General features: G+C 42.6%; 1 protein-coding gene across 1 annotated transcript; it reads left to right on the top strand.

Annotated features, from left to right (window-relative positions):
• Positions 1-1511: 1511 nt before the first annotated feature.
• Positions 1512-27381, top strand: prickle1a (prickle homolog 1a). The gene is made up of 8 exons (XM_086209454.1): positions 1512-1773; positions 19710-19906; positions 22646-22759; positions 23675-23812; positions 24350-24553; positions 24689-24875; positions 24974-25837; positions 25926-27381. Exons 2-8 carry the CDS (start codon positions 19718-19720, stop codon positions 26789-26791), a joined length of 2562 nt encoding a protein of 853 aa, XP_086065580.1. The 5' UTR covers positions 1512-1773; positions 19710-19717; the 3' UTR covers positions 26792-27381.
• Positions 27382-27461: the final 80 nt, after the last annotated feature.

The raw sequence follows: 27461 nt of genomic DNA, 5'->3' as shown, positions 1-27461 counted from the left end.
TTCAGGTCCAGCCGGTTCAACATTCTGGTTTACTGCAGAATCATCAGAGAGCCTGAAACAAGAATTATTACCTGACATACACAGAGAATTTGTTTATAGCTGCCCTCTCTCTGTCTGCTGCCTGATCTCAAGAAAGTACTGCTTGTGTAATAATTGTGCATTTTTTTCATATATTTACTATTGTATTCTGACATCATAAGTGAAGACAAAAAAGAAATGAGTTTAACATCGTGATGTGGTGGGATATTGAGATTATCTGGAATTCTATCATTCATCTTCATATCTGCAGCTCTGACAGAGGCGATCCACTCATCCATCTGTTCTGTATAAAAGCTGGCACAGTGATGAGCTGCTGTGCTTATGACTGGGTAAAGAACGACTGACAGGTACAAGATGGTCTTACTTAAGATGCATTCACACACTCTGACCAATGTGACGGCCACTGGGTCATAACCCAGGTCAGCCAGAGGTGTTGTGTGTGTTCCAATGAGAGAGGGAGAGACAGAGACATGCAGGTCAAAGGGCACGCAATTTAATCGATGCATTTGTCACATTCGTGTTTCTCGTTTCAGCTGTCTGCCTTTAAAGCCACGGCAGGATTTCAAAGGCACGTTAAAAGGTTGATTTCACATAATTTAGAGTTGTTTGGAGTGCGGTGTCATTCTTGACATCATGAAAAGAACCCTATCTGGGTCATGGCGGGTCAGAGAGCTTTTAAAAGGACCAGTAGTCAAAATGTAGCTGTATTTATTTGCACAAATAATGTGCAGAACCCATTATATATGACACCATAAAGGAAACACAAGTACAGGGCTGATTCAATGCAAGAAAATAATCTTTTGTGCAACTTTGAATGCAGAACAAACTGTTTCATCTCATCTTTATATTGTGTTGTCATATACACTGATTTAAGGGTGGAGGCTTGTCTCTTCAAATCTTTGATCATCCCAGTACTCAATAGACTACTTGGCAATAGCTTCTTTTCAGCCGATGCATATTAGCTTTCATGACCCACTGTAAGTAGGAGTAGCATTACATGAGATCGTATTGTTGAAATTTCGTTTTGCTGGCGAGAACAAACAGGTTTGTAAAAGAAGACGATCCTATTTCCACACCATGTGACAAACTGCAGTTGAGGATGAAAGTTTAAAAGAGGGTATCCTGTGGTTTTTTTTATGCAAAGTAACTGGAATTTGTTTAGATTAGTGGTGTTAATGAGACAGTTCAGATTTCAATTAGATAACAATTTAAGGAACTTTTATAGGCTACACAATAGACAATGGCTCATATAATACAGATGGCTTCCTTTAGGCAAAGACAACAGAGGAAGATTAGCTCTTAAACTACACAAACAATTCTCTTTAACATCCCATTGCAGCAGCAGCAGTGAGGGTAAACTCACGGGAGCGTTTGTCCACGGTGCTCCGGGCTGCTCCAGGATAGGTGGGGGCTGCTTGTTTAAGCCAATAGGCAGGGAGCAACGCTAATGTCATTTCACTGTGACCACTGAGAGGAGCAGCAAAGCGCACCGTGTGCCGCTGAAATGACTGAAATGTGGTGACAGCGGGTGAAGTCAGACCCTCTGCGCTCTTCTCCACTGCAGCCAGCGCTTGTACAGGTTTAGAGTTTATCGCTTGATTTGCACGGCTCGCAAGGGTGCACCCTCTCTGGACTTTTTCATCAAATGCCAATGAGACGCAGCGTGAATCGCTTTTCGCACTTCAGGAATATTGGCTCTGGATACTCTGCTTACCAAGTCTGAACGCTTTCGGGGTGAGTGGAACATATCATTTTGTGTTTTGTGCACAGTTTATGTACACATTTCTGTGGCGACGACTTTTTTTTTTTATTTAATGAGAAAGACAAACGGTACTCTCTCAATAGACTTATATTACACACTAAAAAAAAGTCCGTTTTATGAACTAACCTGCTAATTCAGCTCTGCGCATTTACGCAGCACATTTCCAGGCGTCACTTTCCCTTCCCCGTGTACAGGCTGAGTAACCTAATTTCTCTTGACACTGAAAAAACTTAGTTAGAGACGCGGGTCGTGTGGAAGTGCGGAGTCCCTCGGGCCTCCAGATGTATGGACTCAGCTGTCGCCTGTCACTTTGGTGACAACTGGTCGGCGCTCCGTGACCGCTGCCTGTCCGCCACTGTAGGGCTCCATAGCTGTCAAGAGTGCTGTTGAGTGAGAAGGAATGTGGTCTCAAACACACACACACACACACACACACACACACACACACACACACACACACACACACACACACACACACAGCATCTGAGAAGTTACTCTCACTTGCTTCAACTCAAACTTTGAAAGGAAAAAAGATGGTATATTCTCTCGGAGTAATTTACTACGCATCCTAGGATATCTTATTTTTGAGTCAGGTTTTGTTCCATTTAAACATGATCACATTTGAAGGAAACTACTTGAAATGGTCAGCTCATTTTAATGCCGATTATTGAGTGTATAAAATACTTTTGTGGACTTCTTTGCAGTGCACTCAAAGCAAAAAAAAAAAAAAAAAAAGGCAGCTTCAGCCTGCCTGAGTGAATTCATCACTCCTTATGGACCTCTCACAGAGCCAAACATGCTATAAAGTGTTTCCTTTGGAGAACAAAAAGACACACCCTCAAGTTTCAAACATTTCTATTCTAAGCTGTTAAGGAAAGTGTAAGACACAGGAGAGCAGTTGCTGTTATATTTAACCAAGATGGTCTGAAATAATATTTAACTCTCAATAGAACACAGTAAATATCACCATAAGCCATTAAGTCTTGGCGTGTGCTCTCCAGAGGGCTGACAGAATGGCTCAGTTGGCTCAGTCTCAGCTCAAGAGTCACACTCCTTTGAAATCTGTCCTTGTAGTCACAGCTGAGAGGGATGCTGATCCCAGGACGGTTCTACTCGAAACCTGTCCTAAAAACAAGTCATGGATACATCAAAAGCAATAAGTTGCGGAGGTGATTTGAGGTACTGCAGGACAGCTCAAGTGGAGCACAAACTGAATTATGTGTTGGAGTACAAAGGAGGAAGATTAAATGGAGGATTCTGCTGCATGTCGGTGATGCCTCTTCAAAGTCATTCGCACTTTGACTCTCAAATTATTTTTAAATATTCATCCTCATAATATTCTGCTTTTTTTCTGGGACACTGGCCAGTAAAAAAGGAGTGAGAGAAAAAAGAGGTAGGAGGAAGAGGAGAGGAGCACAGAACCAAGGAGTTGGTGTCACCTAGTGGCCAAATTAGAAGCTGCCGAGTCAGACACTCAGTCATTGTCTGTACAGCCTTAATTATTTCAAAATTTCCTCCATACAAGTGTTCAAAACAAAATATTGAGGTTGTCTTTAGTCAACTTCTGCTGTTGAAACTAAAGTTGTTTGCCTAAAATTAAGCCAAGGCCTAAATGAAGACTTTTAGACCTAAACATCAAATGCACACGAACAAGCAGCAACCTTTTAATATGTAGTTGCTCGGTAAATATGAATTTTTGGATAAATAAATGGTGCTTATTAGGTCTTGCAGTGAACAAAATGTACCACTGATATAATCAAACTCTTTTTAAAGTGATTTGGTCCACATTTATGTGTGAAAGTAAATCTGAAGAGAAAATAAATAAAATATCTTGGAAGATTTTCTCACCCACAGCAATGGAAACATCCCACCTCCTCCTCAGCCGGCATGTTTATTAGCTCCAGATTAATTAATGTGTCAAAAATTGATGTTAAAAAAAAGTGTTGGGTTTAGGAGGTGGCAGCTGACAGACCAGCTTTTCCCTCATAATGCACCATTCAAGGCGTTGAAACTTGTGCCACTGCAGTAGTGCACAGAAAGAGTAGTTGAGGTGAGACGAGTCACAGACTTGAGGCCAGTCTCAGACATAAACAATGGAGCATGCCGTGTTTTTGTCCCAGAGATGGACAAAGTGTTCACTTTTGTCTGCGTGAGTTGCAGACACCCAACTAAATGTGCAGCAAAATGTAGATCCCAGTGCCCGAGTGTATATGTTTCTCACTGTTGATTTAAAAGCCCCAGTACCAGTGAAATGTACACAGAGTGCTGTTTGTGCAGAGCTAGAATGAATCACCCTCACGTCCTTGTAAATCGCCTGCAAGCCAAACACTCTGGCAGCCTTTTATCCCCAGACGTGGTCCAGCTCACCGCAGCAGGTCTAAAAGCAGAGTGGGACAGGGCCGTGTGTTGTAGCGAGCTGTCAGAGGAGGCCAGTCTTTCATGGCTCTGGATGGGGAGATGTCTATGGCAGCCTGACTCCATGCCACAACTCCACAGCACAGAACCCATTAACTGTAAACTGTTTGTGGTAGCTTGGCAGGAGGCTGTATGAAGTATGTCTTGTTTAAATGCCGGTGGTCCCTGAGTCTGTGGTCAGTGGGGCTGGCTTAAAGGACGGTGGCCTGGATGGTCAAGTTTGGGGCACTGTGTTACTCTATGGTGGTGGTTGTAGAGAGTGGGATAAGGATGCTCCTGTCTTGTAGGAGACTATAAATTTGTGCTTGCAATGCAATAAAATTCTCCTGTACATTTCAAACAGGATCATGTATGAGAGTCTGTGGCATCTGCATGCAACAGTGGCACACATTGGATCCACATGTGAAGCATTATTCCAAAGTGATTAAAAGTAATTAGTGATTTAGCGCTTCCAGGCACAGCTCTGTTTATTAGGAATGGCAGGATGATGTTAAGGGAAAATGGGTTTAGCTCACACTGGAGTTTAATACCCCGGCAGATCTCTGGTAACCACACATCATAATTGCGGCACAAGCAATCAGACCACCAAGTTGATGAAAGTCATACTTGATGCACATGTTTCATTATCTACTCCATGTACAGGCATGATGCTTAGCTCAGAACGAGTTCTGCATTACAAAAAAAAATGCTGCAAGCATGAAGTTGCTCGTGTCTGTCTGATGAATCACAGATGTAAAGATGGTAATGTCAGCAATCTTGTCGATGGAGGTTTTAGAAAGTTATTTTGGCCTCGTGTTGACACAGACGTCAGCAGTGTTGTTCCCTCTGTCCTCCAAAACTGGAGGGATCCATCCAAGCCCTCACAGCATCACAGGGGAAGAAGCAAAAGACAACATGTTACCCTGAGATAGTCATTAAAAACACCCTGCTCATTTCCCCGGCGCACAATGGGGGATTCAGTTAGAGCTTTCCGGACCCCCGCCTGAAAATATGCAAAACATGCTGCCTCCTCCCCTTCCTGTGGCCCTGATGCTCCTGCCCTTGTTGGCATTGTCACAAGGGTGGAGTCAGCGAGCGTGGATGATATGGAAAAGGTCGACGGGCTTTAATAATGGACTGCAAGGCAAGAGGTTTTTGGACCAGCAACAAAGCTACTTCCTGAGATTTTGCTGAAAGGTTAAACTGGGGACAATGTTGGATGTCTGCCACAGAATACTTCTATCAGCAAATACTTATTAAAGTTTTGATCCAGCCGTATATTACACTGCTGAGGGAAGCAAATTCATGCATATAGTTTGCCTGGATTCCAAACATCCCACAGTGCTGAATTCAATTATAAAGACAAATTTCAAGCATCTCCCAAAATACATCACAAGAACGCTGAGAACATAAAGCAGTGTACCAATATATGATCCTTCTCCTGCACTCTGGGGAAAAGAGCTGTGCTCACTGAACATTCTTAATGAAACTTTAGACCTCTTCATCTGTAGCATGAAATTAGTTTTGAACCAGAGGTGTTGCACATATGGAACAGGTTTTAACTTAATCTGCTTTTGCATCAACATATTTAATAAAAAGTGTAAGTGCTTTTGTGTGATTAAAAATTGTGCTAAAGGTTTTTTGTGTGTGTTAAAATACAGTTTTGAATAAAGAAAGGGAATATATATATATATCGCTTCATGGAAAGAATGTCAGTCATTGGTATAGCTAGCCAGGGTCAACTTATTTCCAGCATTTATATCTAAAGTGAAGACAAGTGAAACATAGCAACGATGAAGTTTTTCAAACTTACTACTGCACTGTAAATCAGCTGTCAGTTGCAGCATTTTTGCTTTGCACATTTTGATTGAAATAAAAAAGTAAAACATACCAACACGCAGAATTAAGTGCTGCTGCAACCCAACCAAGTAGCCTTATAACGAGAGGAGGCGCTAATAGTGCGAATTAAGTCCATGAATAATGCTGTTTTTCCCCTGAGTAGCCTACTAATCCAAGTATTTACTCTCATTGGTATATTTTCTTCTCTGTGCATTATTTAGAAAACACTTGTGAATGCTTATAATTATGATTTCCTACTTTGAAATCTCACATATATTTCTTTTCAACACCTAAAAGATTTATTTTTAACAGTTGCTCACTCATTATTGTGAATTTAGATCTTGCAGAACAACAGACAGATTGACAAAGGCTAAGTGAGGACGTCTTGCAGAGCTGCAGCAGCAGCAGCAGCAGCCTGAGGTCCACAATGGGCCCAGTGAGCTGATAGAAAGAGTCTGTTTGGTCACAACAACCTGACAGCAGCTCCTCGTGAGACGCCAGTTCAAAGAGTCAGCCTTTTATTTGCTGTGCTCACACTGTCTTCCTGTGAGGGGCTGGACTCCCTAAGAAAACACAAGCAGTCTCTCACCAGATGTGTATATCTATATATTTGTGTGTGTGTGTGTGTGTGTGTGTGTGTGTGTGTGTGTGTGTGTGTGTGTGTGTGTGTCTCTGTAGGCTAACAGTTGATCACTCCAGGAGCTGATCTATTGTTTGATGATAAAAAAAAAACTTTAGAAATAAAATAAAAGCTCAGCTTTTACAGAGAAATAATTCTTTTAAAGAGTGTCACACAGACGTGCATGCTGGCTCATGCTGCTCGCAGTTCTAAAAATAACACTGATTTAGAGAGAAACTGGCACATTACATGGTTTAAATATTGTCTATTGTTTTTGTCCCGTTTCCACCCATACTTACTGTTCACACACACACACACACACACACACACACACACACACACACACACACACACACACACACACACACACACACACACACACACACACACACGTCCCAGGAACTGAAGACCCCCCGGCCTGGTCTATACATCTGAGACCATATGTGTATTCAGTTTAGATTTGAATACACACACCTATCATGCGCACACTCCAACACACACACACACCTATATTATTCATCACAGGCAAAAGCTTGAGCTCCATGTTGTTTCAAAATCCACATGACCTAAATACTGAGAATTCTGTGAAAAGACGCATTCATGCTGCTTTATCATCTTTGTGCTGCATTCATCAAATTGAAGCGTTCAAAGTATCAGACCAATGCACAGCAGAGTGTAAAGGAGAGACTGGTGTAGGATTGGTACCTGACATCTGCAGGCACACTGAGTTGATGGAAGTAGAATCAGTGTTAGGAGAGAAACACTGTGATTGGTTCATCCCTAGTTAAGAGTGAGTGCTATTGCCTAGAGCAAAATTCCTCATCAACCAAAGCAACATTTGTTACATTGTAGACTAAAAAAGATATGGACACTGCTAATAACTCTTGAAGGAACACACCAATTTTTGGGGAAATGCACTTATTTGCAATCCTCCGTTGAGCCACTCAAGAAGATCGATAGCCTGCTCTCTTCTGTCTGTGTTCGACCAACAGAGACCAGCTGGTGTCTAGTTAGCTTAGCGCCTTGAATGGTAGTGGATGAGAAGTGTTAGCATCCCTCCATCAAAAGTCTTCCACTGGGCTCATAAACGGCACAACAACATAAAGGATATCATTTGATGAGGGAGCGTGTTTCTTGTTACACGCCAGTCATTAAGCAGGTGTGTAGTTTAGTATGACAACAACCAAAGGCACAGCATTAGAAAGCTAGTGCAGATGTTGAGGAACTATTCACGGCAGTTTATTCTTTCTTTTTGAACCCTGACTTTTTATTTTCCCGTTATTGTTGTTTGTTTTTTTTTACAGGAAAGTTATCCTGTTAAGCATCAGTACATGTTGTTAGTCATGAGCTACAACTGCAACCTATTGATTAGCAATGTCTCTAAATGAAAATGTCTTGATAAGTCCCTTGTAATTAGAGCCAAAACTTATATTGTAATTGTAATTTAAGGATTGTCAAATGTGAATTTTGAAAAACATCAGCTAATACTTGTCTGTGATAGGCCAGTATCAGCCATAAATGGAATCGGCATTGACTGAAACAAAAGATTTCTCTATTGTTTTTTTCAGCTTTATCACCCGGCTCGAATTTAAGTATCAACAACGACACAACAACATCAACAATGTACCTCCTCCAAGGCACCTGAATTCCTCTTTGTCACAAAAATCTGGATCTCATCAATTCCCAAATCATATCGTCCCACCAAAACTTGAATCAGAACTGGAATCTCTCATCAGAATCCATCTGGATCTTTTAGTTATTCTGCTGACAGGGAAACAAACAGAGCGACGATGACGAAACGATAACCTCTGCGGTGGAGGTAAAAATACATGTCTGAGCCACACAGAGGAGGACAACTCAATGTGGCAAACAGATGCCCGGACAGTCAGGTCTGTTGTTGGTTGTTTGCTTGACCTCCCAACATGTGGGACATCCAAACATGTAATACCACTAAGAACCTGTGGAGAGATGCAAACCCATTGAGCAACCAGTCTCAAACATCCCCTAAAGTCACACATGTGGGTCTAGACGACCAGTCCATGATGAAAGCACGACTTTATAATTTTCTCTACATTTGAATGTGGGTCAGATGAGAAGGTGAAAGGGTCAGGAACATCAGAGCCTTCCGAGTGAGATCATTGGGCCTCTCCTCTGCTCTCTCTGCTGTTTTTACTACCATCTTAATGACTTAAATTATGTCCAATTAAGCAGCACAGGAGAGAAGCATCCCCTCTCTCAGTCGTCAGAGTTCCCTCTGTGCTGTGGCACTGGAGCATGTGTTTAATTAGAACACTCTAAAAAGACTGTAACGGAGTGTTTCTCCAGGAATGTTAATCATTAGTGGGATCCTGACTGAGCAGCTCTTAACTGTTACAGAGTATTGTTGGATTCCATGGTTTGCCTTTTGAAGCTGTGCGGCTCAGGAAAATGCTTCCACGTGTGGGAATTGCCAACTTTTCCTTCTTTTTTAAAAAAAAACCCTTCATCCTCTCCTTCTACAAAGACTTGCCCGTAGCACTGTTTCCCTCTGAGTACTGCCTGTTTTGTTATGGCGGTCTCATTCAGGTTTAGACCATGAGCCGGAACTGGTTTGTTGGCGTGATATAAGGAACTGGTTTGGAAATCCAAGATGTGCGAGATTTGAGGTGTAGAGTTCAAACACCGGAATAAAATCAAGAAAGCCACAATTGTTGAAGCTGGACTGTCAAGCCAATTTTAAGTGGCCAATGAAAATGGCACAAAACAGGACATGTTAATTACTGTATAATGCTGATTGAAAATGATCACATTCGGTCACATAAGAGATATTTTGCATGGCTGTAACAAACAGATTAGAAGAGGAGGTCATCGTGGCCATCAACAGCCATGTTTTAACGTGTTGTTTTGTAGAAACAGCAGGTCAGGCAAGCGAATTTCCAGGGATATTTCATATTTTTGGAAGCCCAGTCCTATTTGCTTGTCCTCAAAGATGATGTGGATAGATAGATAGGTAGAGTTCCTTCTCAGCACAACTAGTCACAATCAGTGTTGTTCCTTATATTAGCTCTGGAAAGTTGGGCAAAAACAAATTATAGGGTCGCTGGGGTCACGTTCATGGATGTAGCATTCAAAAAATTAGAACGATATTTTCAGAAATTAAAAAAAAAGGGTTTTCGTCATGTAATTTGAAAAGAAAGTACCACCTAAAACAAGAGTGTGCGTTCTTGTGCAAAGTTGAGGGAAATTTTGTTGTATTTTAGTTTAGCTAACAGGGATGGAAACTCGAGCTGAAGAATTAATTGCAACCCGGCCTACTTCCACGTTCAAATAGTCAAATTAAGTCAAGTCAATGGCAGGAGGGCCCAAGTACTGGAAGTACTACTAAGCCCTGTCATATTCTACAGAAAAATTTCAGAATATCATATTCATGGGCTTTTCAATAAAAATGACAATCATGTGGTAAAAATTAACAGATTAACCAGAATGGCATATCATTTTACTATACCCATCATTCCGCAATTTCTTCATAAATTGATATTTTCCTTAAAATCATGCAGCCTAAAATGGAACATGACACCTGACAGAGTGCCTTTTCTCCAGGAATCTCAATATTTATTCACATTTCATGGAAATAAAGGCATGTGACATGAACCTGTCTGTAGTTAAACTTGAAGGAATATTTCCCTGCAATGATAAAACAGGAGGGTAAAATGAAATATTTAATGGCTGAACACACTGAAACCAAGTGTTAATAGGGCTGTTTTGTAATTCTTCTCTATATTCATCCATTTGTCCAGAGAGACCACACATGACAGGGCTTGCCCTTTGCTGATCCAGTGCCTTTGTCAGTGCAAGTGTGTAGTGTAAAATCAGCCCATTCATCCTCGGTCCGCTGTGTGTGTAGACAGCCACAGGCTTTTGTTGAGTTATAGTGTCTTCAAATAAAGCGGCTTCCTCCATTTAACAGCCCCAGGAGGTCTGTCGCTCCACTTCCCATTGTTCCCAATGAGGTCCGTCTTTACAACTAGGTGAGAGGGTGTCAAATTGAGGGTGAAATATGACCCGACCAAATCGTACATCTCTGCAATGTTTGGCAGAGCAGTTAGACGGTGGTGATCTTATGATAAAGTGAAGAAAGGACTGGTGTGCTGCCACCAGGCTTAGTGAAGCAGAGATGCTGACTGGGATTTATGTAATCCACGACACATGGACATTCATGTTGTGTTACATCATACATGACACAACAGTGTTTAAGCAGATTAAATGAAGCAGAACCAAGCATGAAGATGTATCTATATTTTGCTCACATACTGCGGCCGTGAAATCTGCACTATTCAAACTGAAACGTAAGCAAAAGCAGATTAAGATAAACTCACGTATTTTGTTGCAGTGGTCTAAGCCACTGTAATAAAACATTAAAAATAACTGCAGCGGGCAGATGTCAAGAGAGATGACCATTGACCAGACCTACACAGGAGTTAATGTACGTGGGATTAAACCATATGGAGACGGCAGACTACAACAAAATGACAAAGAATACAAAGGCAGAGCTGCACCTGGAAGTTCAAACACAATACATGTGTTCTATACAGGTTAAAAAAAAACAACCTTTTAATTTGCTTTTAACATATACATATACATCTGCTTTATTTGCATATTTGTCCAAAAAAAAAGTTGTTTCCATTAATAGTACTATACTAGTACAAGTAATGGATAAACTACTGTTTATCTAAGAACTGTAGACTTTTCTTTATCGATCTCTTTCACTTTAATGCCTGTATTACTGCATTACATACGCATAAATCACATTACTAACAGTAAGAAAAATAACTAATATTGTGTGTAGATTTTGAGACGGGACAGTATTTTGTCCCTTACGCATCTTTCAGCTCTAGTTAGTCACTGAGTAGTCTTTCAGTACTGCAACAGTTGTTTAGTACTTTTTAGACCCCTGCTCTCATAGCAATGCAAAAAATTAATCTATTGATTGAATTGTGATAACTCCACTCTATATCGTCGGTATACTAAATTCCGTTTTCAGATGTCACTGTATCTTATTATTGAATTCAACTCATGAAAACTAAAACCCCTTTGTCTTCTCTTTTGGACTGTCCCCACAGCCATGTGCTCAAGAACCAGTTGACCTTAAGGTCAAACACAGCGAAGAGTCAAGCGAGGAGATATTTTTAATTTCTGTAAATGTTCTTTGTCAGCTTCGAATCCCACTCAGCTGCCTCTGGTGTGTCCGAGTGGAACAGTTAAAGGGGTTATGTGAGGGTTATAAGGCTAACAAGCCCACAGTCTGACCTGAGTTTGTCCGTGGCAATCTAGCTAAGTCAATATCAATACGCCGACTGCTCCACCAGTTGACCTTTTCCTCCCTCTTTCAAGGCGTAAAAAGGATTGTTGTTACAGTAGAGTGATAGGCTTTTATTGGCCTTTATAACTGAGGCTTTTGTTGGGCCTGTGTCCTGCTAATACCCGTTGGCAAGTCATTTAAACCTTGAGAATGCCTACTTTTTATAAGGTAGCTCACACAACAGTGAGAGCTATTCTTAACAATGGTCATCAATGACACCAAATTAAAGACTGACCTTCCCTTTGCCCCTGTGGTAGCCGGATTTATGACAGGTCTTGGGACTTTAATTTGACTCGTTTAAACAGATTACATTAGGCTTTAACTCATAATGGTATTCATCACTCACATGCTTACTTAAAGATATTGTGTTCAGCTTTGACTCTGACTAGATTCTTTGTTTCTTGGGTCCTTCACTTGGAAGGCGTGTTTGGGCCAGAGAGGAATGCAGCTTTATCGTCGGGTGTTAGTTCTGATGATCATCATCCCTGTCCTGTCATTGTCAGGGCATGCTGGTCATGGACTACCTAGCCGCTAGCACAGGGTGTTTTTTACAGTGGTGAGAAGGTGCAGACCAGGTGTGAGGTGCTGTTCAGGCCGTTGTGGCTATGACAGGGCAATGGGCCGTAAAGCCCCGGGGCAATAGATTTATTGGTCATCTGGTGTTCTCTAAGGTCAAGGGTCAGGGATGCATGGCTTGTGTAATTTCATATTATTCAACTGTCTGAGATAATCCATGAATTGTGTAACTAAGTACAAATAGCTATCCATATCTGGGTGATATTCAGGATGTTCTTACAGCTTCCCTGTTTTGACAGACGATGATTCAGAGATGCATTCAAATAGTTGTCTGAGCTCACTGTGAACATCACATGTCCTGTTTTTGAGCAAATCAGGCACGAGTCATTCTGCCATTGTTGAGTAAACTGTCTACATTTTGTTTGGTTTACCATTTTAACTTTGCATTTTATGCAAAAAAGGCAGGATGTTTTGTTGCCCTTCCCCTGAATGACGTGCTAATGGGGCATAGCGCTGAGTCTTTCGGGTGGAGCACAAAAGCCTGAGGTTTGGTGTGAAAGGGTGCCGTCCCTCCCTGGCCTTGGCTGCTACAATGGCTTTGTCCACATTCACCTCCAGGACCATCACCACATCAGAGTTAGATCACATAACTCTGGTACCTTTTATTAATGTGTTCAAATTTATGTTCCTGCTAAGAATAAAGAACATCAGGCTGCTTGAGCCTTCTTTTATAAAGGGACTTGACAGTTGCCAGTCACCACCCACGCTTTGAAATTATAGCACATAATAGTATGAATGTGAGAAGTGTGTGGTGGAGCAGATGGTGCCAAAGACAAATAGGTGCTGTCAATCATACAAAGGTAGGAATGAAACTAAACCCCTGATGTTTGGTGACTGAGGCGCTTAATAGAGGACAACTATGTCCTGAAGTTGAGCGTCTAAGCTTATCCAGGATCTGGTTTAAGGAGACTAGAGAGCTATTTAGCTTCGAATGACCATTATTTTGTCTTATATGATCCAATCTGTAGTGCTTAGTCAATTTTTCCCTCCTTCAAACTCCAACAGTGTGTTCACTTTCACAGAATATCCAGACGTCATGTCCACAAAATTAAACAGCTGCTAAAATGTTAATAAAGAAAGCAATTCTAGCTGTTTAATAGATTCCTTGCTTGCTAGTAAAATGTTCTACTGCTATGTTTTACAATCTCAAACTATGTTGAGCTTCTACAGCAGAACCTCAACAGACTTTGAGACAAAGATAGCCACTATAAAGTTTTATTTATTTATTTATTTGGGGGGGGGGGGCCAAGGTAACACTTTGACATCGCAACCAAACATCTGCAAAAGGTGCAACTGTCCAGAGTTTGACCCGAAGCTGGTCACTTTTGTTTTCTGAGGCAACAGGAAGAGCCTCATGTTCTGACATTCCTGCAAGGGTGAAGGAGAGGCAGAGGTCAACTGCAAACTCCCTGGGGAGTTTCACTGGGATGTGCAGGTATGTTACAGTTGGTTTTACAGATCAATAATCTAAACTTCACTTCTATACATGATAAAAGTGCATGTGTTGCCTCATTTGGAACACAAAAATACAGCGAAATTACATTTGATTTGTCTTAACAAAGAAAGATTGTTGGACAGTCGAAGCCTCGATTCAGTCAACTGAGCTTTGCGGTTAAAGTAACAGCTTTGCATGGGACTTGTGATTCATACCTAAACCAGCTGGTCTGATTTAGGCCTAGAGGGACAGGTTGTGTGAGGCTAATGTGGTAGATGTTAGGAAGTATTTTTATAACCGGGTGAATAAAGCATCTTTTGTTCACTCCATCACTCTGTAATCAAAAAGCTGTAGTTGGCAAATAGCTTCCAGTAACTAAATGACATTTAGCGCACAGGAGAAGAGAGACAAACCACCAGATATCTCAAAGCTTGACTGTAACATTCACCACCTTTCCCACATCTCTGAGCTGCTGATAGGGAAGGAGAAAGAAGAATGTCATGTGAAAGCTGTTGCGGCTATGAGGCGGTCAGTGTGGTAAAACGAGCTCTGCCATCACTAATGTGCTACTTAAAGGCCCAGTTCCTGCTGGGGCTCTACCAGTGGTTCTCATTTGGAAGCATATGTTTGAAGTATGAGGGGAGGGTCAGCAGACGAGAGACGCCTCAGTCCTCTATATACCATGTCGCAACTGGCTGATCTAAGGTTAAGGGGCTGGGCTAAGGTTAAAGGGGTGGTGTTTGAGTCAGGAGAGGGGGGAGGACTGGTGGATGAGAGACAAGGGTGGGATGACCATCTGGTTGAGCTCCTTCATGTACATACACACACCCCTCTCAAACACTCTCTCCCACACACTCAGACAGACATCCTCCAAGTTTTAGTATGGGCTGTTACTGTGCTGACAGCTCTGGCAGAGAAGGCTGGCTACTTCTGTCCTGGAATCAGAGCTCTTAGGATTTTGCATACTTGATATGGAGCCTAGAAGTTGGAGAAGAAACTAGGACTGGATAGAGTGGCAATAAGATCCCCTTTCCTGTTGGCCTGCACTGAGGTAAGACCGCCAGGGAAAAAACTGAAGACGACGGATGTAGTGAAGAGAAAAAATACTTAACAAAGTTGCATCATTACTCATCCTTAGCTGTTCTTTGGTATTGAGCACAAACTGACATGGAATTGTTAACAAATGTGCATGCAGTCTCATTGTAAGTTCATTTGAGGATAGTTCACAGGGTATGGATGAAAGTGATTTCTGCAGGCATGTGAAGGGTACCAGTGGGTTAGGGTTAGGGTTAAAGAGGGGAATTTTTGTTTCCCAATCCCCAAGGATCTTACGTGATGGCAGCACGTGTTTGTGTGTTGAGTCTTCATTCAGTCTGACCAGCGCATGCAGGTGGTCCCGCTAGTCGAGACCTCTATGGGGATGTCACTCCCATCCATTTGGTCTTGGATAAACACTCCTTTGACCACGAAAGGAGGCCCCCAGGAGCAGACCAAAGTCCAACACTTGTTTTCAAACTGACTGAAGTCTTGAATGTCATGAATGAACGTCTTCAGTTTTTAGTTTTATGATGTCCTCCTGGTCTATATTCTTGTGAGACTGGTTCACACAAGGATGCAGCTGTCTGAACCTGCAGTTTGATGATATTAGTCCACATCACAACTGATCCACCATATTTGCGCAACACTGCATATTTTTTATGGTTAAGATATATCTTTACTGACATTAAAACAGATTTGTCTGGGCTCAACTAAATTTTGAACAGAAAATCCTGTTTTTCTCTTCAACTAGAGCTTGCAATGCTGAGCTGGCATGAGCCAAGTTAAACATGTTGGTCGTTCCAAACTGACAGAGAACACTGTGTTGGGTTGTGTGCATGTCCATCATCCACTTCCTATAGGAATATAGACAGTAATTCAGAGCAGAGGCTGCTTATTTTTTCTGTACATTCTCTCAAGTCTTGTTAATCCATTGCTTTAGTGTCTGGATTTTTGGGGACTCTGGTTAAAGTTTTGTTGAATGCTTTAAAAATGTCACTGACATCTATATTTATTGGTGGATTACTGAATGAGATCCTGTGAGAGGATTGTATTCCATAAAGTGATAAAAAATATTACACTATTTAAAACATGATACATAGAACATAGTGTGCTTCTTGAAGGAAATACGTATCAGTGGTTTAAAAAAGAAAAGTCTGAGGCACTCTTTTGGTCAAAAATGCATTTTTAAAAAAAGCACTAGATGTTTCGCTTTTGTCCTGTTCCTATCAAAGAGCATGTTTTTACACTTGTTTTAACTTGAGGACTCTCTGGAACTTCTCCTTTTGAACAAATCAGGGGTTATTTGACTCAGTGATGAGTCAGGTCTGCACCCACATATCAGTGTGTTCTACAGTATTTATGCTTTTTCTTGAAAATAGATCGAATCACTTTAGATATATTTGCAAATTACCTCTTAAACTTGCCTTGACTTAAATTCCCTCTCTTTTGTGGAACATTTGCCATTTTCATACATGTCACTCAACCTCTTTTAGCCTAAGCCTGATAGCACCCACCACCACCACCACCACCTCCACCTCCACCACCAACACTCTGGCTCTCTGAAGGCAGATCAGTCAGATATGCAGGCCTGGAGCTCCCAAAGCCATGTTAACAAGCCCCTCTACAAAGGAGTTAGGGGCTGTTAAACATTCTGGACTGCAGGGGTCTGGCTCGTGTGGGAGGAGGGCAGGATGGTTGGGGGGGGGGGGGTTAAAAACTAATGTCACAAAACATAGGCTCCTTGTTAGAAGGAAATGTTTAAAAGCCGACACAAGTGATGAGTCAGTGAGTTGGGAACAATTAACATAGGGACGGCTAAGTTAGTTGCCTCAGTGCTTCTGTCATTCAAAAAAGCTTTCGAGGCAAAGTTGGAGGAAATGAACTGTATGGCATCTTTTTTTTGGGGTGGGGGGGGGGGGGGTTAGTATGTGAGCAGATGTGGCTGTATAAGAAAGGGGTTTTGCTTAACACCAAGCTGTGTACATCCTGTATTCCTCTTGGCTGAAGTTCAAGCCTGACATTCCTGTGATTCGGGTTTGGCTGTATGAAACATCCTTGTGGGGAACATGTAAAAGCAAACATCTTTCTAACAAATGTACACGCATGAGTTCGTCTGTGCCTGATAAAAATGTGTGACTGTGAAGTCTCCGGGCTCCTGACCGAACCTGCCTATAGTTAGCTATCTCCCACGTGAAACCCAAGCTGCTCTCAAACAAGGCCACATTTTTGCAGGTTATTTTGGTCTCATTTGCAAGTCAATAGATGTGAACAGAACAAGAGATTGTCTTACTGTCTCAGCCTACTCTCTCATCTAAAGACAGGTTATCTGGGTTTGAGGGCTGTAACTGTCATGTATGAGATAACACACCATCTTCTGGAGGAGATAAACAAGCTCTTGATGGAACAAGTCTTCAGTGGATTCCTTCACAATGGCACCATTGTTCAGGATGTCAGAGGCGATTAATGGGACATGTCATAAGCCAAATCTCCTGACTTGACACTTTGTGGTACAATGTAGTCACAATTTCAAAAAAACAAAAAACAAAAACCCACTCCATTGGGAATTCATTGAAACTACAATCTATCTTGCTGGTGGTCGTTGACTGGGCAGGCTTGAGAGCTCCGTGGCATTGGCAAGGCCATGGGTAGATTATTTTAAAAAGCCAGTAGCTGCCTCTGCTGACAGGCTCTGCGTGGGGCAGTTAATCATCCACAGGAGGATCTGGCGTGCTGCTGTCTCGGAGTGTCACCACCGAAAGAGAAGCAGGATACACAAGGATACAGCTGGCAGGTTGTTAATCGCGCTGGACCTTTTGTAACCTGTGGCTGTATGTCTTCATGCCTGCATACATGATGGTCTCGGCATAAATATGTGAACTCCCTCTTCATGCATACACACTCCAAGAGGCCGCCAGACATGTATATCATTCCAGGATAGATCACAGATTTCCAGGCTCCTTTACTGTCATGCCTGTGTTCAAAGGCTGCACTCGAGTGTGTCTGGTTTTCTCAGCTGTCCCTCAGTGGCCCTGGGTGCCCTCACTGGCCATAGGGGGGGTTTGACTTGAGGGGGTTAGTGGGGTTAGGGCCAGGCTGCTGGACACTGGCTGGGCTCCCATTTGATCTCAGCTAGAGACCCTTGGTCTGTGAGAAATGACCACAACTGGACACACAATCATCATCTTCATGTCTGTTTAATCCTGCAAAGCTAATAGCACTTAAAGAAATATCTAGAAGCTTACAGGAGAGATTTTGGGAGTGCTGAGTAATTATCCATATCTTTTAAATTGATTTGTTTAAAAAATTAATTGTGGACTCTGTGCAATTTTATTTTAAAATGGGCTCACCACTTTGTCAAATTGCCATTTTCCAACTCATACGTTAAACCACGGCCAGATGTAAATGCACGAAACACACACGTTTGCTCAACTCAATAAACTGAGGAGGTTTGCTGCTAGCGACATCCATAATTTTAGAAGTGACAGTAATGGTTGCGGTTTATACGTCTGCATGTTAGATATGGCAATAAAGAACAAATTACAATAATGCATTTTTTTGTTTTTAATTAAATTAGTTTCTATTTATGACTCTACAACATTTTAGCAAAAATATTGCCTATGGCTGCCACAGACATTAAACAATGTGCCAGGGTTTGATCTCTGATCTTTATTTTCCTTCTTCTGTTACATTGTCAGTGTCCAGCCGAGCATCAGTCGACCCTATCCATCCGCTGCCCCTCTATCTATCCATCTCTCTCTGTCCAACTACCTCACCTGTCTGGCATTGCTGTGTCCATCTAGAGGATGAAAGGCAGATCAGACATTCACTGCAGCAGGTTGGAAAACAAACAGTCCAAAGCAAAAGGGGAGATGAAGGGAGAAACCAGGCTTGTGGACATTCCCCATATGGTGGCCCCGTCCTCTTGCCAGGCCAGTGTTTATACAGACCTCAGGCTCAACTGATCAAGCCAGCATCAGGTCCCATGTGGTGGCTTCTCTTGAGTTGGTATGACATAGCACCACAGCCAGCAGCCTAAATGAATGACTCACTCCACTGATGAGGTGAAACCTTAAAAAATTAACAGTCACTGTCTGCTTTTGCAAATTGAATTAGAGTGAGAATATTATTTCTGCGCAAAAAGACAGCACACATAAGCATTACTGCATTACTGCGTGTCTCTATGTATGAACAGCTAACTGTTTGTTGTTCTCACTGTAATGAGATCATCTAATGAAGCTTTGGGGATTACCTAATGGTCTTTATATCCTCAAAAACCACATGAGGAGGGCGCGCATTTAACTGCCACCACAATGGTAGTGAAAGGGTATAGTAGTCTTTATGAGTTTCTTTATGCAGTAAACTCATCACCAGACTTAAACTAAGAACAGCTTGCTCAGATGCCATAATGGGCTTTTGAGAGGGGCTGGAGCCCTCATGAAAGAGGCAGCGATGGTGTGATTCAGCTGGTGGTTAACAGTCAGTGGAATGGTACTGGCATGAAAGATCTGGATAAGATGGAGTGAGGAGGATGGGATTATGTGGGTGATGGTTGATGTAATCGCTTGGTAACCAATGTTTCTTTTCTTGTCTTTTCTCAATCCTCCTCCTTCCTACCTTTCCTCTCCCTGTCACTCCCCTGTCCTTCCATTTTTTGCTCTGTCTATTAAAGAGAGTCTGATGAGCCTGGCGGGTGCAACAGTGTCGGCGGCTGGCTTCCAGGGTGGGGCCCGTCAGCGAGATTTGATGATGGAGCAGAAAGTCAGTAAACTTACATCTGGCTTCCAACGGAGTTCCACCTCTGATGATGACTCAGGTTGTGCCCTGGAAGAGTATGCCTGGGTACCACCTGGCCTTAGACCTGAGCAGGTAAGCAAATCTTGCATATTTTTGCCATTTTCATGAAATTCACAAAGGCTGGCTTTCTTATGCTGCAGGTGAAAGTCAGAGGGTGATATTTTAATTGTGGTATATCTACTTCATTGCCTAACATAAGATCCCCTCATCACCACTGCTAATAATATGTATCCTCCTGATAGAGAATAAAAACATCTCTGACCTGATTCTAACTCCCTTCTAGCCCAATTGCCTGGCCCAGATAAACGCTCCTCTGCATGTTGATGCATAGTGTACCATAGTCTATGGATAAAGGTACCTATGGGACAGACAACATATTTAATACAACTTTTTGCACAGCCCCTTTGTTTAAAGCAGACTTGTCTACCATTACAGCCAAGCTGTATGTACTTTTATATACAAACTGTGGTATGGGAAAGGTCTGCTTGTGATTATCAGAGATCTGTTTGGAGGAGGACTTGGTGGGTCGAGCTTACTGCTGCTGGCAGGATCGGGAATTGAGGGGCCATCTTTTAACAAGCCTTCTCCTCCACAAACACAGGCATGGCTGTTAGTTGTACCCGCAGGGCAGCCAGTGTGATGTGGCATTTTCTCTCAACCCGGCTGTATATTTTTTCTCTTCTTTCCTCCTTTCTCTCTCTTTTCTTCCTGAGTTCCTCTCTTCATCCCGTTTCCCTTGTTAAACCACACACATGGAAGCAAATAAGGGGCAAGAGGAGAAGGGGTTCCCAGACCCAGAGAGCCTCAACACCCAAACATGCAGGGGCTTTTGTTTGGGAAATGCATGGGTCAACTGTAATGCCTTTACTGCTGCCATTGCCTTGAATGGGCTGAGTATTATGGGTCATCGTGATGGTGGAGAAACACATAAGGCCTGGGTGATAGCTGACTATTCTAGCCCCAAGAGAGCTGGATGAGGGGTAATAGCAGCATGAAAATGTGCATAATTTATGGTGGGGGCAACGTTGGGGTGATTGTCAGGGTAAATTGCTGATGCTCCCCCTCTTTAGACGGCTCAAGCTGCAGGAAGTCACCAAACACACAAGACAAGCACATCCCACCTCTTTATCAGGCTGGCTGTAATGGCCCCTCCCTCGTAAAGTTTAGTCTTCAGTGGTCAAGCCCCAAGGGTCAAAGTGCCACCACGACAGGCTGCTTTGTCCTGTCCCTATAGAGACAAGATTATGATTGGAAAAATACAACCTTCAAACTAATTTGACCTGTTGACCTGCTTTGACTTTTTAGTGTGGCGTTATGACGATATCATCTGTATCAACGATGCTACGTGTTGCTCTCTAAGATAAAGCTGATAGCAGTTAAAAAAGTAAAGCACACTTTCATTCCAAAAGCTCAGTCTTCCATACATGATACACATTCCCAGAATCTCTCTGGCATCATAAATAGGAATTTGGGCTCATAAATATAGGCTGTTCTGTCCAAAATCATAACAATTATATATGGCTGCTTTCTGGTACATGCTTCGTTGCTGCTGGCATGTAAAAAATGTACAATGCGTGGTTCAGCCCAGGAGTCTGCTGGGTGATGCAAAAGACATCACCAATTTTGCCGGTATGAGCAGGACATTTTGCTCACAGGCAACAGAGACATTACAGTCATTTTTCATGGTATTTCATATAATACCCACATTGGAATGATACAAAACAGATTATGCAGCAATCAGGTGCAGGATCGTGGATATAGGCAGAAGTATGTTCATTCAAGTCTTGAAATCTAGTCAAAAACCTGTCAAGGAGAACAAGGATCGATGTAACAGGGCTGCTTTCCTGAGTGCTTGTCAAAAGCTTGGCAGCAGCATTTTTATCAGCGTCCTCTATAGATGTTTTGTGTGCTGACAGAAAAACACTCATTGCAACAGTCAGGTTTGAAAGAGATGAAAGCAGTGATGACCTTTTCTAAATCTGCAAAAGAAAGGAATGACCTAAAGAGATAAAAGCATAGATGACCTTTTCTAAATCTGCTGAAGAAAGAACTGACCCGATTGTTGTTATCTGTCTCCGTTTGGCGAAGCAGGACTGCAACACTTTGGTCATCGAAGCATCATCTGAGCATCAAAAGGCAGCTCTAATACAGTGTGCGATTGTTATTAGATAAGGCAGCCAGACTACTTAGGGGATTTTGCATGCTGCATGTATTGGGGCAAGAAATGATCAAAGTTTTTAGTTTTGATGCAGTCATTTAGCAGGAGGAAAAGTTTATTAAATTTCATTAACACAGGAAGCATCTTTGCTCCCAGGGTTTCATCCACATAGGAAATGGATTTTGAAGTCTATGCAGCACAGTGTCAAAGGGGTAACATCTATTTGGCAAATACCAGGAAATCCCACAAAATAGAAGAACACAAGAGGACCTAGTCTGCCAACAAGACATACGCCAATCCAGAGTCACCTAAAAAGATGCCAACATAGTTTGTCAGGTGGCCAATTAAGACGTTATGGTCCACTGTATCAAAGGCTCAGCTGAGGTCAAGGATAATTACAAAGATCCCATGCTTGGCGCAAGTAGTAAATGACTGGTGACCTTGAGTTTTGGTGCTGTCATAAAATAAATCATGATTGGAAACAATTTTTCTAACATATTCAATGAAAATGGCAGGTCTGTTTAGATAAAAGGATCTAGAAAAGGATTCTCGAGGAAAGTAGAAAAAAATCTTTTTGAGTGGATTTTATCTGTCTTGTCCATCATTGGAATTCCTTTGCATAATTGCTTTACTTAATGTCATAATATCCTCAGGTCCAGTTGTATTTCTCCTGCCTGCCGGAGGATAAGATCCCTTATGTTAACAGTCCTGGGGAGAAGTTCAGAGTCAAGCAGCTTCTCTACCAACTACCACCACATGATAATGAGGTAAGAATATTCTGCATCCTTGAGTATACTTCTTGCATAATTCATATCAGTAGATTCTCACTTTACACCAATGCTGCAGCAAAGATCCACTCCCTGTATTGTTAGAGAACCTGTATCCGTCACTGCCTGCTAAACCCACAGCACTTACAGCCTCCACATTGCCATTCCATCCCGATAATGTGAGCACTTGGCATCCATACTAACATCATACTGGGGGATTTTTTGTCCCACAATCTTGTAGACATGTAGTGTGGGCACAATGTGACTCTTGACTTGATGATTTTATGATGTTTACTGGGAGCCCCCCCAGCTGGATTCCTGTCATAGCAGTGGGTTTTACAAGGACTGCTCAGCAGGAGAGAGGGATGCTGGTTGAAAGAGGCTTTATATGATGCCACTACCGCAGTGGCACCGCAGTTCCACTTGGCTGTTTCTATTCTTTTGTTGCCCGTCCTCTTGATTTCACTCTAAACAGAGGCCTTGTTTGTGTAAACGTCTGCTTTCCCTCTTGTTAAGTCTTTGGGGCACATCAAAAAGGCCTGTAGTAAAAATGAGGTTCTACAATCAGGAGCAGTGGGTGGAGGTACATATGGGGAGTAGGAAGGGCAAACTGGGGTCAAGAGTTGCCTTTGTTTAGCCAGATCTGGTATGCACTCTGCCCTCTCTTAAGTTTGTAATCTTTATCTAAGGCTGACAGTCTTGCAATTTAATAATATGTAATATGAAAAAGTCCCTTGACTTGAGCCAATTGTAGGGAATTCCCACCATCCACTGTGAGACGTCTCAGAGAGAACTGTCCGATGTATTTACTGAAATTTAATTTTCATTGTTTTTTTTTTTTAGTTTTTAACTTACTGAATCTGCGATTGTCTGTTTGGTTGTCTTACCTTCATTGACTATCCTCTTCCTTCCCAGGTGCGTTATTGCCAGTCTCTCAGTGAGGAAGAGAAGAAGGAGCTCCATATGTTCAGTGTCCAGAGGAAGAAAGAAGCACTGGGGAGGGGAACAGTGAAACTGATGCCCCGTAATCGCCTTAACAGCATTTGTGAGCATGTACGTTCCACAATAACATTTTATAATCTTTAATAGCTGTCCTCTCTGTGAGTACTTTGTTAATCTTGACCAAGTTCAACCAAACCTAGAGGGTCAGCAGATATCAAGAGCTCACTGTTGTCTATGCTATGAGAGATGCTCCATTGGTTCACATAATACATACATTTTCAAAAAGTCTGTAAATTATGGGCCATTGGGTGAAACACAGGTAAGACTGCCTATGCAGGAATGCAGACTCAAGCCTTCTCTGTTGAGTGGCCCCGTTGTGTTTCACGGTACTTTACAGCAATCTCTCAGGGTGCCAATAAGCCTCGCCAAAGTAGTCCCACTACTAGACGTCGGTTTTCATCACAATGATTGTTTGTTTTTGTCCGTTTTTATTTTCAATCTTTTTAGAATTCCACCTTGATTATTTCAAAAGCTCAGGTCAGATTTAAAATGTAACGATCCAGAAAATCTTATCACAGAATATTCAGGTTCAAAAGTGTAATTTCAGGATGGTAGAATCATCTGTGTGACCATATGTTCATGTTGCAGTGTGGTGAAAACATCAACAGTGGAGAAATGGCAGTCTTCGCCTCCAGAGCAGGACCGGCGATGTGCTGGCACCCAGCATGCTTTTCCTGCTCCACATGTAGTGAACTGCTGGTGGATTTGATCTATTTCTACCATGATGGAAAGGTCCACTGTGGAAGGCACCATGCTGAGCTCCTTAAACCACGCTGCTCAGCCTGTGATGAGGTAGAACCACAAGACTGAAACACAGTTTACATTTGTTTTATTGCTTGAAAAAATCCTGAATATATATCTTGATGATAGGCTGTCCAGGAAGGCAGGAGATGTTTTGTCTCACCCAGTGTACATTTTTGTCTACAGATTATCTTTGCTGATGAGTGCACAGAAGCTGAGGGGCGTCATTGGCACATGAAGCACTTCTCCTGTTATGAATGTGAGACAATTCTGGGTGGCCAGCGCTATATCATGAAGGATGGAAGACCATACTGCTGTGGCTGCTTTGAGTCTCTCTATGCAGAGTACTGTGAGGCATGTGGAGAACACATTGGTGAGCTGGTGATTTGTTTGAGCGTAAATAAAACATCGCTCACACCTGTCAAGCCTTGGAGTGACATTGCTAACCATGTTAACAATTCCCATTTCCAGGTGTTGATCATGCCCAGATGACATATGATGGGCTCCACTGGCATGCCACTGAGAGCTGCTTCAGCTGTGCCCAGTGTAAGAGCTCTCTACTGGGGTGCCCCTTTCTGCCATACCAGGGTCGTATTTACTGCTCTAAGGCCTGCAGTCTTGGGGAGGATGTGCATGCCTCCGACTCCTCTGACTCCGCCTTCCAATCAGCTCGCTCCCGTGAGTCCCGTCGCAGTGTGCGCATGGGCAAAAGCAGTCGCTCTGCCGACCAGTGCAGACAGTCGCTCCTCTTCTCACCTTCCGTCAACTATAAGTTCCCTGGATTCAGTGGAAATCCTGATGACACCCTGACCAACAAGCTTGCCCATATGAACTTATCTGATGAACATTTCTGGAGAGGTCGTAGTGAAGAGACAGAGACACCAGAGGACCAGGAGGAAGGGTGGGCAGAGCATGAAGACTACATGACCCAGCTGCTTTTGAAGTTTGGGGAACACGGGGTCTTCCAACAAGCAAATGACTCCAGACCCACAGATTTCTGGATTGCCGAAAGAGATGTCAAATCAAAGCAGGAGTCCTCCAAAGTCGATAGTGGTGGAGGAGGAAGGGGGAGCCTGGCCAGTAAGAAATACCAGGCTGATATGTACTGGGCCCAATCACAGGATGGGCTAGGGGACTCGGCCTATGGAAGCCACCCAGGCCCTGCGAGCAGTAGAAAAATCCAGGAGTTGGAGTTAGATCATGCAGCTGGGGGCAGTATGGGAGATGAGCAACAGTGGTACAACGGTTCTTTGGAGTGTATCAGAGATGAGTTCAAGAAGACTGATCAGAGTGTCCGAGACTCCATGGACTCACTGGCTCTCTCAAATATTACTGGCGAGTAAAAATTAAATATTTCAACCAATTTCAATTTGATGTGATGATAGTGTGTTCACGTTCTAATGTTGCTCCTTCTCTCCTCCAGGGGCCTCAGTTGACGGTGATAGTAAAGACAGACCTTTGGTTTATTCCCTTCAAGGCTTCCATGAATTGGAGACAGAGGACTGTGAGAAAACAAGCAATATGGGGACCCTCAACTCCTCTATGTTACACAGAAGTGCAAATTCACTGAAGAGCCTTGTATCTGAGCAAGAGGAAGAAGTGGGAGAGAATATCGCAGGAGACGAGGAGGGGCCTCTGCCAGACGATACACCCAAACCCCATGTCCCTGCCCTCAGGAGGACACGTTCACAGTCCAGGCCACAGCAAGTCAAATTCTCAGACGATGTGGTGGACATTGGCCATTATGGTGATCTCCCAGTGCGACAGCCACCTATGAGTGAACGGACTCGCCGGAGAGTGTACCACTTTGAGGAACAGGGCCAGGAGCTTCATCCTGGGCGCCACCACTACCACAGGAGGCGTCGCAGTCGCAAGTCTCGCTCCGATAATGCTCTTAACCTTCTGCCCAAAGAGAGGACCCAAAGGTGCTACAAAGTGGACCACAGAGGCAATGCCCTTGGGCCTAAGGGACATCAAGTCTTTCACGGACACCCCACCTCTGCTACCATGTCAGACTATGGGCTTAAGGGCCAGGCCATGGGGAAGTTCTTAAGCCTCTATGGAGATGATGATGATGACTGGTGCTCCACATGTTCTTCCTCCTCATCTGATTCTGAGGAGGAAGGCTTTTTCCTGGGTCAGCCCATCCCCCAGCCCAGACCCCATAGACAATACTATACTGAAGATTTGCCCAGCTCTGTGGGGGGCATGTCCTCTCCTCCATACGGCCAATGGACTAAATCCAAAAAGAAGAGAGGTCATAAGGGTAAAAACTGTATAATTTCTTAGACTTTGTTCTCTTATATTCAACTTTGCTCTGTAACTCACCCCTGCCTCTTATGTTCACTGTTTGAAATGCAACAACAGTGTGCCTGCTTTGAAATGCTGCACAGCACTCAAGTAACTAAGGTGTTTGTGTGAGACAAATTCAAAGGTCTGATCCTTTTAGTGTACGCTTCTGTAGAATTACAAACTGCTGGTAAAGTAACAAAGTATTTCAGAGTAATGCATATTTATGAAAACACCACCTAAATGTATTATTGATATTAATGTATATATTGTAGAGTTAAAAAACCAAAATGGTTATTTTTGTACCCTTGGGTTTATGACATACTTTGTACCAAAATGGCATTAACATTTAACTATTGGTATTTGGTACTGGGCCATTTTTCGATTGTGTCACAAATTTGTACGACAAATGTGTCTTTTACTGGGCATGCCAAGCGCTGACATAACAGAGATACTGTGTGTATTAAAAGGCCTGGTTGAGTGGTATTTATAGGTCATAATGCATTATAAACCAATCATTGTAATCTGTATAAATGTACAAACTGGAAAATAAGGCTAAGATAGATAATTGTAATAAAATCTCTTTAACATCGTGATTTGTGTTTTTTTTTTTCTCCCAAGCACCTCCCAAAGCGTATAGATATAATAATAAGGAAAAAAAATCACGTGA

Source organism: Aulostomus chinensis, chromosome 7, assembly GCF_037954235.1.
Source record: "Aulostomus chinensis isolate RoL2024-O1b breed Wild chromosome 7, RoL_Achi_v1.0, whole genome shotgun sequence".
Lineage (NCBI taxonomy): Eukaryota > Metazoa > Chordata > Actinopteri > Syngnathiformes > Aulostomidae > Aulostomus > Aulostomus chinensis.
Note: the sequence above shows the minus strand (reverse complement) of the source record. Positions and strands in the feature narration are given on the sequence as shown.

Excerpts from the sequence above, each read along its gene's own strand:
- prickle1a (XM_086209454.1), top strand. The coding sequence starts at position 19,718 with ATGAGCCTGGCGGGTGCAACAGTGTCGGCGGCTGGCTTCCAGGGTGGG. Across the intron at positions 24,554-24,688 it reads GCTGCTCAGCCTGTGATGAG|ATTATCTTTGCTGATGAGTG; the intron begins GTAGAACCACAA and ends TTTTGTCTACAG. Across the intron at positions 25,838-25,925 it reads GGCTCTCTCAAATATTACTG|GGGCCTCAGTTGACGGTGAT; the intron begins GCGAGTAAAAAT and ends TCTCTCCTCCAG.